The sequence below is a fragment of the Hyposmocoma kahamanoa genome, unplaced genomic scaffold (assembly GCF_003589595.1).
Source record: "Hyposmocoma kahamanoa isolate Upper Pololo Valley unplaced genomic scaffold, ASM358959v1 78, whole genome shotgun sequence".
NCBI lineage: Eukaryota > Metazoa > Arthropoda > Insecta > Lepidoptera > Cosmopterigidae > Hyposmocoma > Hyposmocoma kahamanoa.
The window spans coordinates 14,835,152-14,851,571 of record NW_020653945.1 but is presented as its reverse complement, the minus strand read 5'-3'; the positions used below and the strand labels follow the sequence as shown (position 1 = coordinate 14,851,571).

Sequence of the window (16,420 nt, the reverse complement as noted above, 5' to 3'; positions counted from 1 at the left end):
TTAATACAGGAAAGATGGAAAGTGTCAGGTCTGAAGAAGTATTCATGAAGGGCTCTATCCCACAAGGTAGCGTATTAGGGTGTATCTTATTACTAATTTACGTTAATGACCTCCCCCACCAACTTGATGACCAATGCACTCTTTTTGCGGATGATATTTCAATTATAGTACCGTGTTCTAATACTAATGACTTAAACAATAAATTGGACTTTACCTTGGACAAAATTCTAAACTGGCTAGAAATTCATAACTTAATAAGCTCCCCTACCTTTGAACTATAGTTATAATAATCAGACATTAACTACTGCTGACACTGCTACTCTACTGGGACTCGATCTCGACTCAAACATGAACTGGAAACCGTTTATACGTAATCTGACCAACAAGTGGTCATCATTCATATACGCCCTACGTCATGAAAAGCGTGTATCTGATTTTAAATCTGCTCTTACGCATACTATGCGTACTCTCATTCGAGGTTGTCTTATGGCGTCATTATATGGGGAAACTCTACTAACGTAAATGATGTATTTGTACTACAGAAAAAGTGTGTTAAGATATTGACAAATATAGAACAGAGAGAATCTTGTAGACCTCACTTTCAAAGATTATATTAATATTAACTTTAACAGGTACTTATACTTGAGTCGTGCAAATTTATTAGGAACCATCCCACTTTATTTACTCCGAAAATTGAAATTAAAGGTAACAACAGAAACCTACATCAAGTACACGTACTATTTCCTAAATTGAAATTAGTTAGTTCTGGACCACAAATTATGGTAACAAAATGATTATCACTAATTTCAGGTTCTTACTTAATAAAAAGAAGTCATACCGTGGTAAGAAACCAGAAATTAGTGATAATCCTTTAGTGAATAACCACGAAAGCCTTAAAATCTATATGGTAACAAAAATTTACAATCACATACCGATTTATATAAAAGAAATTCAAGAATTTAAAATTTTCTCCAAACATCTAAAATGACAAAATATAATTTATTATGTAATTAATTTGTTTGTTCTCAATTTATCTTATGCATGTATACTTATATAATCACATATTAATATATTCACAATTTTACCATGATCACAATTTTATTGCTTTTATAATGAGTGACCTCATCACTTTGCTGTGCCCTTACAACTTGTCACATGTACATGTACAATTTTTTTTTTATTTATGTACACGCAATCAAGTCTGCCAACTATCATGCTCAAGATACTGTTGGCGGTGGCCCGCATCCTACGCACCAAGGAAGTGCATCGCTTGCGCATCGTGGCGTGGAAACAATCCACCCGCGCGTCTGCGAACATACCTGAAGCGTTGCAGTACCGGGGCAGCCCCATCAGTACCCTAAAAGCGTTGTTAAATTGTACACGCAGAGCATTGTACTGCCTTTGTGTGTAGTTTGTCCATAGGGCGCTGGTGTAAAAAATTGTACAGAAGGCTCTAAATAGAGTTACCTTCACTTGAACTGAACAATAAGCGAACCTGCGGGCAATCATATTGGCTCTTACGGACAGCGCTCTGCGTTCTCGTTCAATATCATCATCGTCCCCAAGATCAGACGTCACCATATGCCCCAGATATTTGAATTTATTGACTACCTCAAGAGTCGTCCCATTTAATTTAACAACTGGAACATCCGGAACTGGTGGCCAAGAGCATACCTTTCACAAGAGTTGATCAACTTCTCCAGTCCACATATGGAGGCACTCAGCAGCACCATGTCGTCTGCGTAGCTAATATTGTTGACACATATTCCGTCAATATGACAGCCGACACGTGTGCTGCTAAACTCCTCTATCAGCGCGTTTAAATACAAGTTGAACAGCATAGGTGAAGTCAACCCCCCCCCCCCCTGCCTTACCCCACACTGTAACCGATAAGGCTCCGAATATGATCGGAGCCCATCTGACAACATTGACCTGGTTTTGATACCAGATCAATATAATTTAAATTAATATAAGTGTAAAAATACAATAAATGAATGAATGAATGAACAAGTCGTGCGCGTGATGGTAAGCTACACGCCTGTCCATAATAGTTGCAGTGCCAGTCAGAGCTTTGAAACGTAAATATTTGAGGGGCACTGCCACTGCGCCCGTCACCCTGAGACGTAACTTGACAAGTCCCATGTGCCTGTAATTTCACCAGCACTCTTACCCTTTAAAACTGGAACACAGTAATGCTGACATTACAGCTTGCTTACTTGATGCAATTGTTTATTTCTCTACGTGTCGTTAATAATAATACAACCGGAACTACGTATATTGATCCTTTGCATGTAGAATATTAAAAAGGTGCTTGTTAAAAAAAACGGATGAATGCGTTAGCAACAACGAAGGTACTTTACCTTTCATAAATTTCTTCGAAAATGTCCTTGAATCGTCCGTCGTAGCGTTTCAAAATTGTATTCTTTGTGGACAGATAAAGGGGCCATTTCTTTTGTAACGCCACCTGTTTTAACAATACATTATATTTAGATAAGGCCCCCATTTAGCGAACACTTTTGTCGACGTTTAGTGCAATTAAAGGCTATTGTTGTGTATTTAAAGTTGCTCATTTTTTTCGGTTTTAATATATTACTTACTTTACTTATTAACATATGTCATAAGTTGATAAATCCCATGACATTGAAACAATCAGTTGAAATAGACTTTTAATTGATTAACTAAGTACGGTAATCATGTTTTGATATCATGCACAGCCAAGACCTCAACAGGATTAACACTTTGGGCTTTGGATTGTTTTTATCGCAAATGGCGTAGAGTTAAATTGAAATCTAAGTGCCGAGCTTCCCTTGCTCTTCACCCTGTACAAAGATGTAAAATTATTCAAGAAAAAAAAACGATCTTTCAAATATAGGTTACGCGAAACGTTAACCGAATATTTACATTATTTCTTAACTGCTAAGATAAACTTTCAATTTAATTTAATTGAAGAGTGAGAAAATTATAATTATATCATTACAATGAAAACTTCCGTAAAATGTTACAACAATGGATGCTTTTACATCTTGACATTTCAAACATGCGTATAAATTGGAGCTTCTAAGGGTCGTATTCTAGAACTCTACTCAATAATCAAGTCAGGACTTGCAGAGCACTGAAAATCATACTCAACTCCTTGCCATTAGGGTCGTATTTCCAGTGCTTGAAATCATACTCAAGTCTGCTCAAATCCTGACTTGAGCATTGAGTACAGTTCTGGAATACGACTCTTAGTAAGTTTAGTCATACTCGACTTACCTGAAAACTGGAATGTGCGAATGCCCTAATAGACTCATCAGTGTTGTACATGCCCATTACAACGCCACTGCTCTTGAAGTCGTACAACGTGTGCTTCTCGACAGTTCCGTCTTGTGCAGTGAACACTAACTCCATCTACAAAATGGTTATTATATGTAATCGGTTAGACCTTTAATGCGTAGAGCATTGAATAAAGGACTCACCACACTTATCGACGCATTAAGCCGGTCAGAAAAAAATTAAGTACAGTCAACAGCACATCAAGCTTTTTACATACACTTTTGTAGCTTAGTATCGCATCCAGTGCAACGAAACAAGATCCGTTAATGTGTAGCTTGATGTGCTGTCATCTGTACATGTAGCACTTATTAGTGACTCCATATTATGGAACTTGTGTAAGCTGTTTATGGGCCACCGTGTCTAACCAAAACACTAAGTTCTAGTAGTGTTTTGTAATTTCGTTACAACTAGAATCTGTCGGCTGTTATCCATGCAAAACTAATTTATTCATTTTTAATACAAATAACTTATTTTTGAAAAGTACAATTGAGGCTGTCAGCACAAAAGTGGTGTAACCCCATGAAATATGATACAGATATAAAAGATTGCCAATCACAATTAAAAAATCACATTATGACCTAATATCATTTAGTAACATTTAAAGCAGAGGTTCCCAGAGTTTTCTCATAGACCACTTTCAAAATTTAGCTTGTTCCGGTGGACCCCCTGCAGCTACATTTCTACCATATTCCCAAAACTCGACAAAAAATGTGAAGATTACATCTAATTATGGAAATTTGCAACGCCAATGGCTGAGTTCCAACCACAAATTAAGTTTTCGAAAAAGAGTGAGAATTTAATTGATTGTGCTGTGAGTGGATGTCAAAAAAGTAAAGACAAGCTGTACTGAATATGGAGTATGCAAGTTTTTACAAGTAACAGCCGCTGAGCTTCCTATAATATTATCTGCCTGCATTGATAGGTGAAGTCAAGCCAACATTTTAGTTCTTAACTATCAAACGTAGATAAATTTTCGTGGACCCCCGCTTAGGAATTGTGAGCCCCCATTTTTGTGTCACGCCAACGTAGACCCCCGTCGAGTCTCCCGTGGTACCCTGGGAGTCCACCTGGACCACTCTGGGAACTAAGGATTTAAAGTAATATTGTAGAGAAAAAATTAAATGTATTTAAACTTTCAATTAAAACAATTATTTTATAATCTAACGTATTTTATGCAGTTTTTATGTTATGATTGAGGGTCATAAAAAACAATTCAACCGACAAAAAAAAACTCATAGCAACCTTCTCTCAAAATGCTATTTTTTATGTATACAAACACATTATAAAATGACTTTTCAATACGAAAGTGTCTAAAAATTAAACAAATTAAATTATTACCCGTCCAGGTTTAGGAACTACGAAGTCCTGAGCTTTATACTGGTCTCCGTGGGCATGACGACCAATTACGATCGGCTTAGTCCAGCCGGGTACCAGTCGAGGAATGCTCTTGCAAAGTATCGGCTCTCGGAACACGGTGCCACCCAGTATGTTGCGAATCGTACCGTTGGGACTTAGCCACATTTTCTTCAGTTTGAATTCTAGGAATAATGAGTAAAGGTATTAAGGTAATATATGGAAATCTGGATTGCGTATAGTGTTTCTTCTCCTAAGGTATAAAATGTGGTTGTAGGGCTGTACATGTAATGATTAGGGTTTTTATCGCGGGAACCACGGTTTCGAAAACTTGTCAACGATTATTTGACATTTTGAGAATTACGACACTTTTAACGCTTAAGTCACTTAATTCCTCTTCTTCGTGTGCCGCTTCAATATGAAGGTTAGCTACCATCATGGCTAACCTCATTTTTGAAGCTGCCGCACGAATGCGGGAATATGTGCTAAGATTGAACCAGTCTCTCATATTCTTCAACCATGAGATTTTTGTTCTGCCGCGACTACGCTTTCCTTGGATTTTCTCCTGCATTTTTAATTGAAGATTTCGGTATCTATTCCCTTCATTACGTGGCCAAAATACTGCGGCTTCCTTTCATTTACAGTTGTGAGCATTTCCAACATTTTCACTCACTTAATTAACTCTAGTCACTTAATTAAACAGTAATAAAAATCTGCTAAATCAACAGCTTTTTTTCGTGTTACATGGACATAGACTTTAGTATAATTTATGGTAATTGAAGAACGGTGATAATAAAATCACGTCCTTTCTGAAACGCATTAGTCCACTATATACATTTTTTTAAAGTCATAAGTAGTTGCTGCTTTTATTTTATTTGAGTTACTAAAGAACTTCATCATACTTCGCCTGCCTCAATATCTAGCCTGTAAATATGAAAACCTACATTTAAGATCGTCTCCAAAGTCTCGTTTTTCCTGGAATTTTCGAGTCTGCACGCAGACTCGATTTTTTCGCGTGATGCGGAGTTTTTTTTAACGCACACACTCATAGCCACGCACCAGGGAAACCTTGTATCGCGGGTGCCATAAACACACACACACAGACAACCACAAATAACACCCAATGTCACGAGAGAAAGAAATGTGGGCCATACTTACGTAGTAACTATTAAGTAATTAATCTACAAATATTTTTCTCGGACCGGGAATCGAACAGAGCAGCATGGTAACAGTACGGCCATGGAGGCAGTTAAAGACATGGAGTGAGGTTGAAAGCCCTAGTATTGATACTAAAAGTTTCAAATTAACGTCTATAAATTCACAAGAGCATTAATTTTGTACTAGAAATTATGAGTACCCAATGTTTATAAAAAAAAGCTCTCGTTTTGTACTAACATTTCGGCAGATAAGTCAGGGTCACATGAGTAGTTCGAGTCCAATCTATGCACGTCAATGTATTTATCTTTTTTTATTTTTAGAATTAAATTTTATACAAAAGTGTTAAAAATAATATATTATTATATTGTCTTTTTGTCGAGTGTTATCACGAACACCTAAAACCACAAGACGTGAAATGATCGATGTTTTCTAAGGCAAATCTTTAACTTCTGTTTGTATGTTTTTGTCTTTAGAATCTAATGTGTAAAACAACCATACAAATCACCTGGTCTCAAAGTAAAGATCTCTCTGTATTAAGAGCGCCAAGGCAACGGAGTTCACTCCGCGGCACTATATACCTACCAGAACACCCAAACCAGAACCAGCATAAATTTTTGCTAAATTCTTATGTTTTCGCGATTCTTATACACATTGAAAATGAAACTATTTTTTATTCGGATTTAAATCCTGTATATTTATTAATACAAAGATCGAACACTTAGAAATAATTCCTTCGATCCGGCCGGATCCAACGTCTCCTAGCAAATCGTGGCAGACGCTATTAAAATGAAAATTAAAAAAAAATTCTTTTATTTCCGACGAGTTCCATAATTTGTTAGTAATAATAACAAGAAATGTACTTATAAATTAGTGTTAGTACTCTTTTTTTTTACATTAATTTTCAAATCACTTTTCTCATGAAGCGTTGCCACATAGGAAAGGTAATCCTACCAACCACAGTTTGTAGGATGCTGTTGGGAGTGTCCCGCACTCTGCGCATCAGGGATGCTGTCTTTTTCCGGAGGATGGCAGCAAAACCATCCGTCTCATACTCTGCAAACATCCCCGATGCGCTGCAGAAATGAGGCAGTCCCAACATAATCCTAAAAATATTATTGTACTGTACACGTAGGGTCTCCAGCGGCTGTTTGGTGTAGTCAACCCATAGGCTCCCTGTGTAGAAACTTTGACAGTAAGCTTTAAAAAGCGTTATTTTTACTTTTTCTGTACACCGAAAAAACCTACGGATCAACATATTACCTCTTACCGCTAGAGCCTTACGCTCTCTTTCAATGTCGGCATTGTCCTTAAGGTCGTCGGTAATGTAATGACCTAGATATTTGAAAGAAGCTACTCTTTTAATGTTCATGCCGTTAAGGGTTACTTCTGGGAATATTCTTTAAGATTATTACCGGCGGCGTTAAAAGCAATGTATTCACACTTTTTAATGTTATAGTGGAGACCATGAGAAGCAGCGTAGTCAGCACAGACCTTCAGCATCTCTTCGACCGACCTCGATGTCAGGCCCAGCAGCATGTCATCCGCGTAGTTGATTTTGTTAACACAAACACCATCCACGCGGGAACCGACACGCATGCCGCTGAGCCCAGCAATGAGATCATTTACATATAGGTTGAAGAGCGAGGGGGAGCTTATCCCCCCCTGCCTAACCCCGCACTCCAAACCATATGCGTGAGAGAGGGCACTACCCCACTTTATAGCATTACTGTGGTGACTGTACCAAAAACGAAAACTTTTTTAACAAGTCAGGCGGTACACCCCTGTCCCCCAACTTTCCCCAGAGTATATCATGGAGAGGTCGAGGAAACAGGCGTACACCGGCGTTCTGCGATTGGTGTAGTACTGGACAGTATGTTTGAGTGCTAAGATCGCGCTTTCCGTTGATAGTCCAGGTCTAAACCCGAACTGTGCGTCATGTACTTTTAAATATTTTTTTAGAATAGAATCAAGCATACTGTCCAGCACCTTGGCCGATATGTCTCCTGTCCTGTTCTTCATAATCGGAACTATAATCGTCTTCATAAGGTTATCAGGTAGATATGCATGATTTAGAGTCGTATTCCAGAACTGTACTCAATGCTCAAGTCAGGATTTGAGTATGATTTAAAGCACTAGAAATCATACTCAAGTCCTTGCCATTAGGGTCGTATTTCCAGTGCTTGAAATCATACTCAAGTCTGCTCAAATCCTGACTTGAGCATTGAGTAGAGTTCTGGAATACGACCCTAAGACACATTGAGAAGAACGTGGGCAGGAGACCTGGCAAATGGTTCCCCGCGTATTTGAGATGCTCGATGCTGAGGCCATCATGCCCGGGAGACTTGCCTCTCGTCATACCCTTAATTGTGTCACGTACCTGATCCGCAGACACATGTAACAGAGGCTCATCACCCCGAGAACAGAACTCAGCATCCATCACCCCAGAGGAAGGCCCGAGAGGATAGTAAACTTTAAACTATGCTATGCCAAGTAAGCCACGGAACGAACCAGCAGACCTCACATTTTTTATGAGCTCGTTGTTAGATCTTTGCTTTTGGTCCTTACCGACTTAGCCGTAGCGCCGTGTATATTTGTTTTTTCAAAGAAACAACGTTACGGGGTGTTTACATGTTCCAATGTCACGACTAACTAGGTAGTTTGTTTGAAAAAACAAATATAGGTAGTCGATTTAGATCCTATAAAAAATTGTTTCAACTACAACTTGAGAATACCGAAAAGCGAACCGAAAAATCCCACTGAGGTCGCCAATTAAAAATTTATTATAATTATTAAATATGCGATATAAAAAAAGCAATTTATTATAATTATTAATACAAAGATCGAAAGCTTAGAAAAAACTTGTTCGATCCGGCCGGATTCGATCCGACGTCTCCTAGCAAACCGTGGCAGACGCTATGCCAACTAAACCACGGAACGAACCAGTGGACCTTACGAATCTTTCTATGTGCTTGATGCAGATCTTTGTTTTTAGTTTTTAAGTAACTTTTTTGCTGTATTATAGAATTATATTATATTATTGTAAGAGTATACAAATTTAACTAATGACCCCAATCAGCTACAGCCTCATCCACTGGCAGCCATTTCTCCTTCCAGCTGTTTGGTTATTCAAGGTCCCATAAAATATTCACGCCTTACCTTCAACTCTCTGCTCATCAGGCGTGATGGTAGCACACTTGATGCCGACATTGTGCTTAAGGATGGCGTGAGCGGCGTCGATCGTCACTTGGTCATTCGTGGCGTCACGATGCGGGAGACCCAAATCGTAGTATAGACAATCGAGCTTCAATGAAAAATAACATAATTATTTATATCATAAATAATGATTTATAACAATACTCCACTGCAACAAACAGGGCCAAGTACTGCATAACACACATCTTCGAAAATGTGTTAGAGTTCTTAATGTATGCCAAATCTCCCTGCAAAAAGATTTTCACATTCACCAGTTCTGAAGTTTTTGCACACAATAGCAAGGATTCGGGACTTGAATTTTTAATCATCATCATGCTCGTTCAAGAAACTGTCGCACGTGACAATCGGTTATTTAAGATTCAATCAACGCGACTAAACAATAGTGCCTATTAAATGAGCGCCAGCGCACTCGATTTGCTATAGCCTGTTTTATTACAGTTATATACAGTTGCTTTATTTTAATTCCTGCTTGCTCGCGACCAATTTAAGGTCTACCGGCAGTTAATTAGCGCACTAGCGCCGTACAAAAAGTAATTTCGCCTTAGTTATGCTTCCTTATTAGCAGCGAGAGACATGTTATGCGAGCATAATATAAAACAGAATAGCGCTCAGTTTTCTCATTCATCGTTTTACCATTGACCCTGTAGGGCGCATATTATCACATCACTCGCACTTATAAGTCCTTAGCAATAAGGTGTATTGAATACGATACAGCACGATAGAACTTTAAATGTTGGGTTAAAACATGAACGCTAAACAATTCTGGATCGTGCGCCTGTTCATTGCAGTTGCAGTGCCACTTAGAGCTTTAAATCGAATCAACGATCTAAGGGCCACTGCCACTGTGCCCTTCACGCTGAGATTTAAGCTGGTAATTCTCATGCGCCTGTATTTTTGTCAGCACCCTTACCTTTCAGACCCGGAAAGCAGTAATGCTCACGTTACTACTTGGCAAGTCTTCCCTGGACGAACTCCTTATTGTATCCATACTAGCTATAGCTAAGTAAAGTCAGATACAAGGTGACTTTAGTATAACATAAACATATGGTAGTGTGTCAATCAAGAAATCAATATTCAAAAAACAAAAGGCAACGAACTGACTTCGAGCGGTTTTCAACTCTCTTATAACTCTAATACACACTTGCATTTTTCTTTTCCTAATAAGGCCTCCTTAATTGCCCAGAATGCAAAACTTTTAAAGGTTTAAGTAGCTCTCGATACATTGAATTTGAATATCGTTACTTTTACTACTGATCAAAAAGATAGTGATCAAAACTTGCGTACACTTCCAGATGGGCTTCCAGAGTGGCATAAAGCGCGACAAACTGTTATCTCGCACTTCATGTCGCTCTCGCGCAAGTCGCGTTCCGTCGTGATATACCTACATGTGACTTAAAAAATTAATATTCGGCATGAAAATCCTTCATTAGATATATATAAAGAAAACAATCAGAAAACAGTAAACAAATAGGTACTATACTATATTTATTTCTGCAATAGACTTTTACAAAAGGTATTGATATTCCACCAAAAATATGCATGTGAAAATAGATCACATTCCTCTTCAAACTCCGTGCTCTACAAAGCAAAGAGCACTTACAAAGCTCGTATAATCTGTTCCCACACCAACTAAACGGGAAACCGTCGACTGTATAGAGCAATATGCAGTCAGCCATAGCACAACACCAATCGTGAAATGACACAACACTGGATCATACTACAAAGGCCCCAAGTAATGACGACAGATACTACGTGTCACGTTTGGTATGAGAAGCCATCGAGATCGCAAAGTGCCAACGTTTAATCATTAAGACGAGTCGAAGCTACCCAGTGCGAGGAATCCGATGCTTAGCTTATAATAACAATAATAAAAACAGAAATGGTTCGAGTTTAACTTCACGTGTAGATACAGTGAGTGTGATTTGTCAGAAAAAAACTTAGCGACAATGGTACCGCCGCAAGAAATCGAGAAGAGGTTAGACGTCGACAGCTAAAGTAGGTAAATAGATATGTCTGTTCTTAAAACTAACACCCGTTCCGACATATTTGGAAAATAATAAGCCATATTGTTAATAAGAAAAATGTAACTACTGTACTATTTTTTTACAATATCATCAAAAACAGTAACCACGAAAGTTTTAAAATTTATATTATCACTATCGTTATCTACTTCTGTACAAAGTTAATATCTGTTATTAACGAAGCCGACGGACCCACTTGTTCGTTGTCCTGCACTTGGCCCTTTTTTTTCACATGCATATTTGTGAGATTATATTTACAACTATTACGACTGTGTAAATAGACTCGTAGTATGTATGCGTTATCAACAATATGTGTGTGGGAAAGACAATCTGGATTTTAATAGACCATAACGTTAGTTAATGTAAAGTATGTTACGTTGACACCAATTATGTGTTATCGCATTTGTTTCACGAGCACAACTTGTTTAGATAATATATCGTATAAATATGAAATTAAACAATGATACTTATTAGGAAGCTGCTGTTATAAATACTAATAAGACTATTAAAAAGTTACCTACACCATTAAATTTATTAGAATTAGGGACTCACCACATTCCTTCACACGGAACAGGCTTAATAGCCAGTCAGAAAAACAGTAACAAAGTAACAGCAATAAGAGCGAAAAAGACGTTACGAGTTTCGCTTCCGTTCGGATCGCAAACGCACAACGAAATCTATTATGTGTAATAATTACATAAACAATGGACATAAAGACTTTTCTGACCGGCTTAATGCGAATCCGTGTCGATAAGGGTGGTGATTCCCTTAGAATATTTGAAGAATATAGTAATTAGGTACATAATTTTCCCCAAATCATATTTACAAAATTTTCTAAGAAAATATTTTGCTACATTTTAGATGATATTATGTTCTTATCTAATCAGCGACAATAAATAAAATTCTGATTTATGTTGCTATACAACATGAGCTCGAATTACGCACGTACCGTCATCAACATTGGCCTATAGTAATGATAAACAAACAACATAAAACAAGATTAAATAATGATAACCTGGTTCTGCAGTACTGATAATTTTGCGCATTTAAGTTATCAATGAATGTATTCAATACCTTTCCTGACAGCGGGTCTTGAACAGAAATATTTGAATGTCCAAGAAATATTTCCTAAATCTTCTTGTTATAATCATCATAAATTAAGGACTATAGAGAGAGTTTGACGTTGTATCTTCAAATCACCATTACCTTTTATGTTAAATAGTATAAAATAGCCAAGGTTTTTGAAATTCATTCAATGAATGTTAAATATATGGATGGTTAATATAATATTTGGTTTTGTTAGATTATTAAATTAGATCAAAAGTGTAGCTATTTCAAATAAGCTCCACTTTTAAATAATGTACTGCGTAGTAGAACACCTGTATATATTTTTAAATGTTCTAAAAAATATCTAGTGTATACCAAACAAAGCCTTTAGAGTCTATGGACACGGCGTATTTTATAAGCGCCGTATACGCGCGTCACCTGCACGTATACGCGACTCAGATCGCGCATTTTGATAAGAGATCGTTCTAAATTTTAGTTTTGTTTGTTAATTTCAGTTAGTTTTTGAAATTAAGCAACTACATGAAATTCTGAGTGTAAACTCCAGTGGAGTGTATAGTAGTATATAGAGTGAATACTTAAGTGTAAGCTTATTGCTTGCAGCGCGATGTTTGCGCGTGTTTACGGCGCCGTAAACGCGCGTCGTCGGAGCGTATAAAATACGCCATGTGCGTAGGCCCTTAGGTACACCTAAATAAAATTGTTAATGAAAAAGATCAAGAAGTTTTCTTTAATATAAATATTTAATAAATTACAGTTGAATTATGCTCAATACAGTCCTATTTTACAGAATGTATATGCAAAATTTGTATACAATTGCAGGATATTATTAATTGCATTATGCAGTAAAGAAACATGCTTAAAAGTAATTGTTAAACAATAAGTTGTAACAATTTTCCTTTCCATTACTTACTTGCTTATTTTATTTGTGTATAATATATAAAATGGTAAAAAATGTATATTCTGAAGATTCGTTCAGTTTATAAAGTGGTGTTAAAATTTTGCATTCACATGATACATTTAATGAAGTTTATCTGTCACACCTATAATGTAAATATACCTGAAGATAATAATTTAATGAAAACTAAGGACCTTAACATCTTTGTCTATATACCTATTTGCATTTTAACATCTTCCTTTGCACCATATTATTGTACTTACAGAGGATTAAACAAATCTGTATAACAGAATCTATAATCGATAAGTCATCCCTCTTAAAGGAATATTAACAAAAACAGAAGTAAATTACTTAACTAAATCGCAAATCCAAATAGCTTTTGCTGAGCGTTGAACAATTAACACCACTTGATGATACAGCATAGAAAGGCAAAAAAGTGAGGGTATTTTTAATAGTGGTATGGGTGTTGATTGGGATTGTAATTCCATTTATGTTATGAACTTTATACAGAGGGAAAGTAGAAAAATTAAATGCATGAAAAAATATTCTAAACAAATGTAGTTATTTTACACAATCTAACCTCCACTGGGAAAGATCTGCGAAAGATTGGTCAAGGAATTTACTTCCATTTTTATTAACATGGATTTCTGCAAATAATAAAGAAAAAGTTATAAAGAGGGTTGTTTACCTTGACATAGGGGAAGATGAGCTTTTCTTTGATCATGGCCCAGATAATGCGGGTCATCTCATCTCCATCCATTTCCACAACAGGCTTGGTAGCGATAACTCGCTTAGCTGTCCCATCTGCATTGAATTATTAATTTTATACCTCATGCCACAATTGAAGAACTTCAGAACAAATACCGATCAATACATCTGATAAATTTCGATTTTAATTTTGTCTAGTCTCTGTGAATGGATTTGTTGCATAGTGTTCAGATTTGTGCATTTAACAACAAGTAGCAGTAGTGTTCCTTGTGAAAGAGTTCATCCAGGAAAAATACTGCCACCTCACCTATTTCTGCCCCCAAGTAGTAATGTGAGCATTACTGTCTTCCGGTTTTGAAGGATAAGATTGCTGGTAAAATTACAGGCACAAGGGACATGTCAACTCATGTCTCACGGTGACTTGCGCAGTGTAGTTAGTGCACCATTGATGTTTGCAATCTAAAGCTCTGACTGGCACTGAAACTGTTTTGGACAGGTGTGTCACTTACCACCACTTGCTGTTTATGGTGGATAAATTATTCACAGAAATATACAAAAACTACCATTTGGCATTTTAAATAAAATCAGAATGTGACAGCGATTTTTGGTCTGATGGTCCTCAATTATAAGTATTTATTTTACTACTTATTCTACTTTTTAAAGTACTTTCTCAACTATAAAACAATGAATGAATAAACTCAATAAACATTTATAATTTAATTATAAACATTAAAATAGAAAAGCTTGTAATGAAAAAATAAGAAAAAGTATCAGATAAACTAGCTAATGTTACAGCAAGTCTGGCCATACATCAAAAACTCCAGTAAATTTAATCAGATATTAACAGACTGATTGTCCTAAAAACTGGTTCAGGGTTACTGAACCACATATACTAAACGTATTGCCAAAAAGCTAGTTACTCCTACCGCCAAGCAAGGCAGGTTTTCCACCAATGGGCAGCGTGGCCTTCTCAATTGTCACTATGGGGACCGCAATTGCACATGTGCCTTGCCGGCTTCGATTCGGTTGCGCGGTACTTGTTACCAAGCAAAAATTTGCAGAAAATTTGGATGGACGAAATCTATATTACTCATAATAACTTGTTACTAAGCAATTAAGTTTTAAAATTGTCAACATATTTAATAACTAATTTTAACGAAATCTTAAGAGAAAAATCTCATCGAAAAATAATCACACTAAGAGTTAGGACGTTTTCACTTACAATTTCTCGTCACAGGGGCTGTGCTGTCTGTAACTACTTTGAGAAGGCGCCTAACATTTTTTCCTGCCATTTTTTATTGATCAATTTTAAATTTACGTGGCGTCTCGCTTATCACAAACCCAACAAGTAGCTCGCGCAACACACCAGCTCGATCGGCAAACGCTAGCAAACTGACAGTTGTAGTGAAGTGAGTGCAGCAACGTTTTTACATAAAGGGTATCGATAGTAGTCGAATGTCGATATCGATCAAACACGTAAGAACTGTTTTCTAAATTACAATGGTAAACAGGACGTACAGGTTCAAGAGCACGTCTAGCTTGACACATAAGATCCTGCTCTATACCGCTTACATTAAGAACGGTACAAAGTATCAACCTTGACGTGCTCTTGACTACATAACCTAGACGTGTGTCGATAGAGTCAAAATAATTCGAACAGCACTTGTGACCCAATAATCCGGGTTACAAGTTTTTAAATAACTGAATGATCATTTTAATATTTCGTAGGTCATCAATATTCAACTTTGTTACTATAATTTTGAGATTATTCAACAATTCACTTAACACCCAGTCATAATATTATTGTTGTCTCGTTTACTCTCACGTGAAGTCCCCAAACACGACACGATTCGCCTCCTTACTCGTCGTTTGAATCGAACACTTGTTTGATAGAGCATTCTTTCGATAGAGCCTTCGTGTAATCGATTCAAAAAGTCAAGCAATCGATCAACGAGTCAACGGATGAACAGGTTAACGGATCAACTGATCAATGTCCGTAGTGTCGTAGTGTCTATTACGTGGTAATTTTGTAAGTATAACCTGTTTTTCGGTGTGTTGTGATTATTTATGAGTGCACTACCTAAAATTAATAAATAATATACCTAATATTACTAATTTTGAATGTTTATAAGTTTTTTGTTTTATAGGAGTTACTTTTTCGAGAAATAAATTTTTGTGTCCTAAGTGTGGTTTATCACTAACTTTATACACATTACCCATCAGAAGGACAAAATAAAAGCAAATTGTATAATTTTAACACTTTTAAACGCCATATGGAAGTATCGTGAGCGACGAGTGACCCGCTAAAAAATCGCACATATGATCGAATCATTTTATCCGACCACATTACGCATGGGTCATGATCGACCCGGGTTATCAGAAATGATCGATTGACACAGGTCTAAAACAACTTGACATCTGAAACTCTATGCGATTAGAACTGCCCAAAGTCTAAGGTGTCAAGCTTAATGTGCTCTTGACTGTACAAGGCTCGGACAGTTCGGAGCTATATAGGTTTGACCGAAATAGGTAAATATAATTAATTAATAGTGAGAAATAGTAGTATGTTACTGTTACACAATGTTTTTCGTGAACTACAATTTGGGACTAGAGTGAATAGGCATTTATTGAAATAAACGCATATCACCGTCGGTCATTTACTTGTATAATATCAGGTACAATTATTATT

General features: G+C 36.8%; 1 protein-coding gene across 1 annotated transcript in view; it reads right to left on the bottom strand.

Moving 5' to 3' along the window:
* Nucleotides 1–15,076, bottom strand: part of LOC113233080 (isocitrate dehydrogenase [NADP], mitochondrial-like) — a 20,784-nt gene extending 5,708 nt beyond the window's left edge. Inside the window, exons 1-6 of the mRNA XM_026468060.1 lie at nt 14,954–15,076; nt 13,712–13,827; nt 8,983–9,127; nt 4,654–4,853; nt 3,256–3,390; nt 2,361–2,464 (exon numbers count right to left, since the gene is read on the bottom strand). Coding sequence (XP_026323845.1) covers nt 2,361–2,464; nt 3,256–3,390; nt 4,654–4,853; nt 8,983–9,127; nt 13,712–13,827; nt 14,954–15,023 — 770 coding nt within the window. The 5' untranslated portion in view covers nt 15,024–15,076. The remainder of the gene's footprint in view (nt 1–2,360; nt 2,465–3,255; nt 3,391–4,653; nt 4,854–8,982; nt 9,128–13,711; nt 13,828–14,953) is intronic.
* Between the last annotated feature and the right edge of the window lie 1,344 nt (nt 15,077–16,420).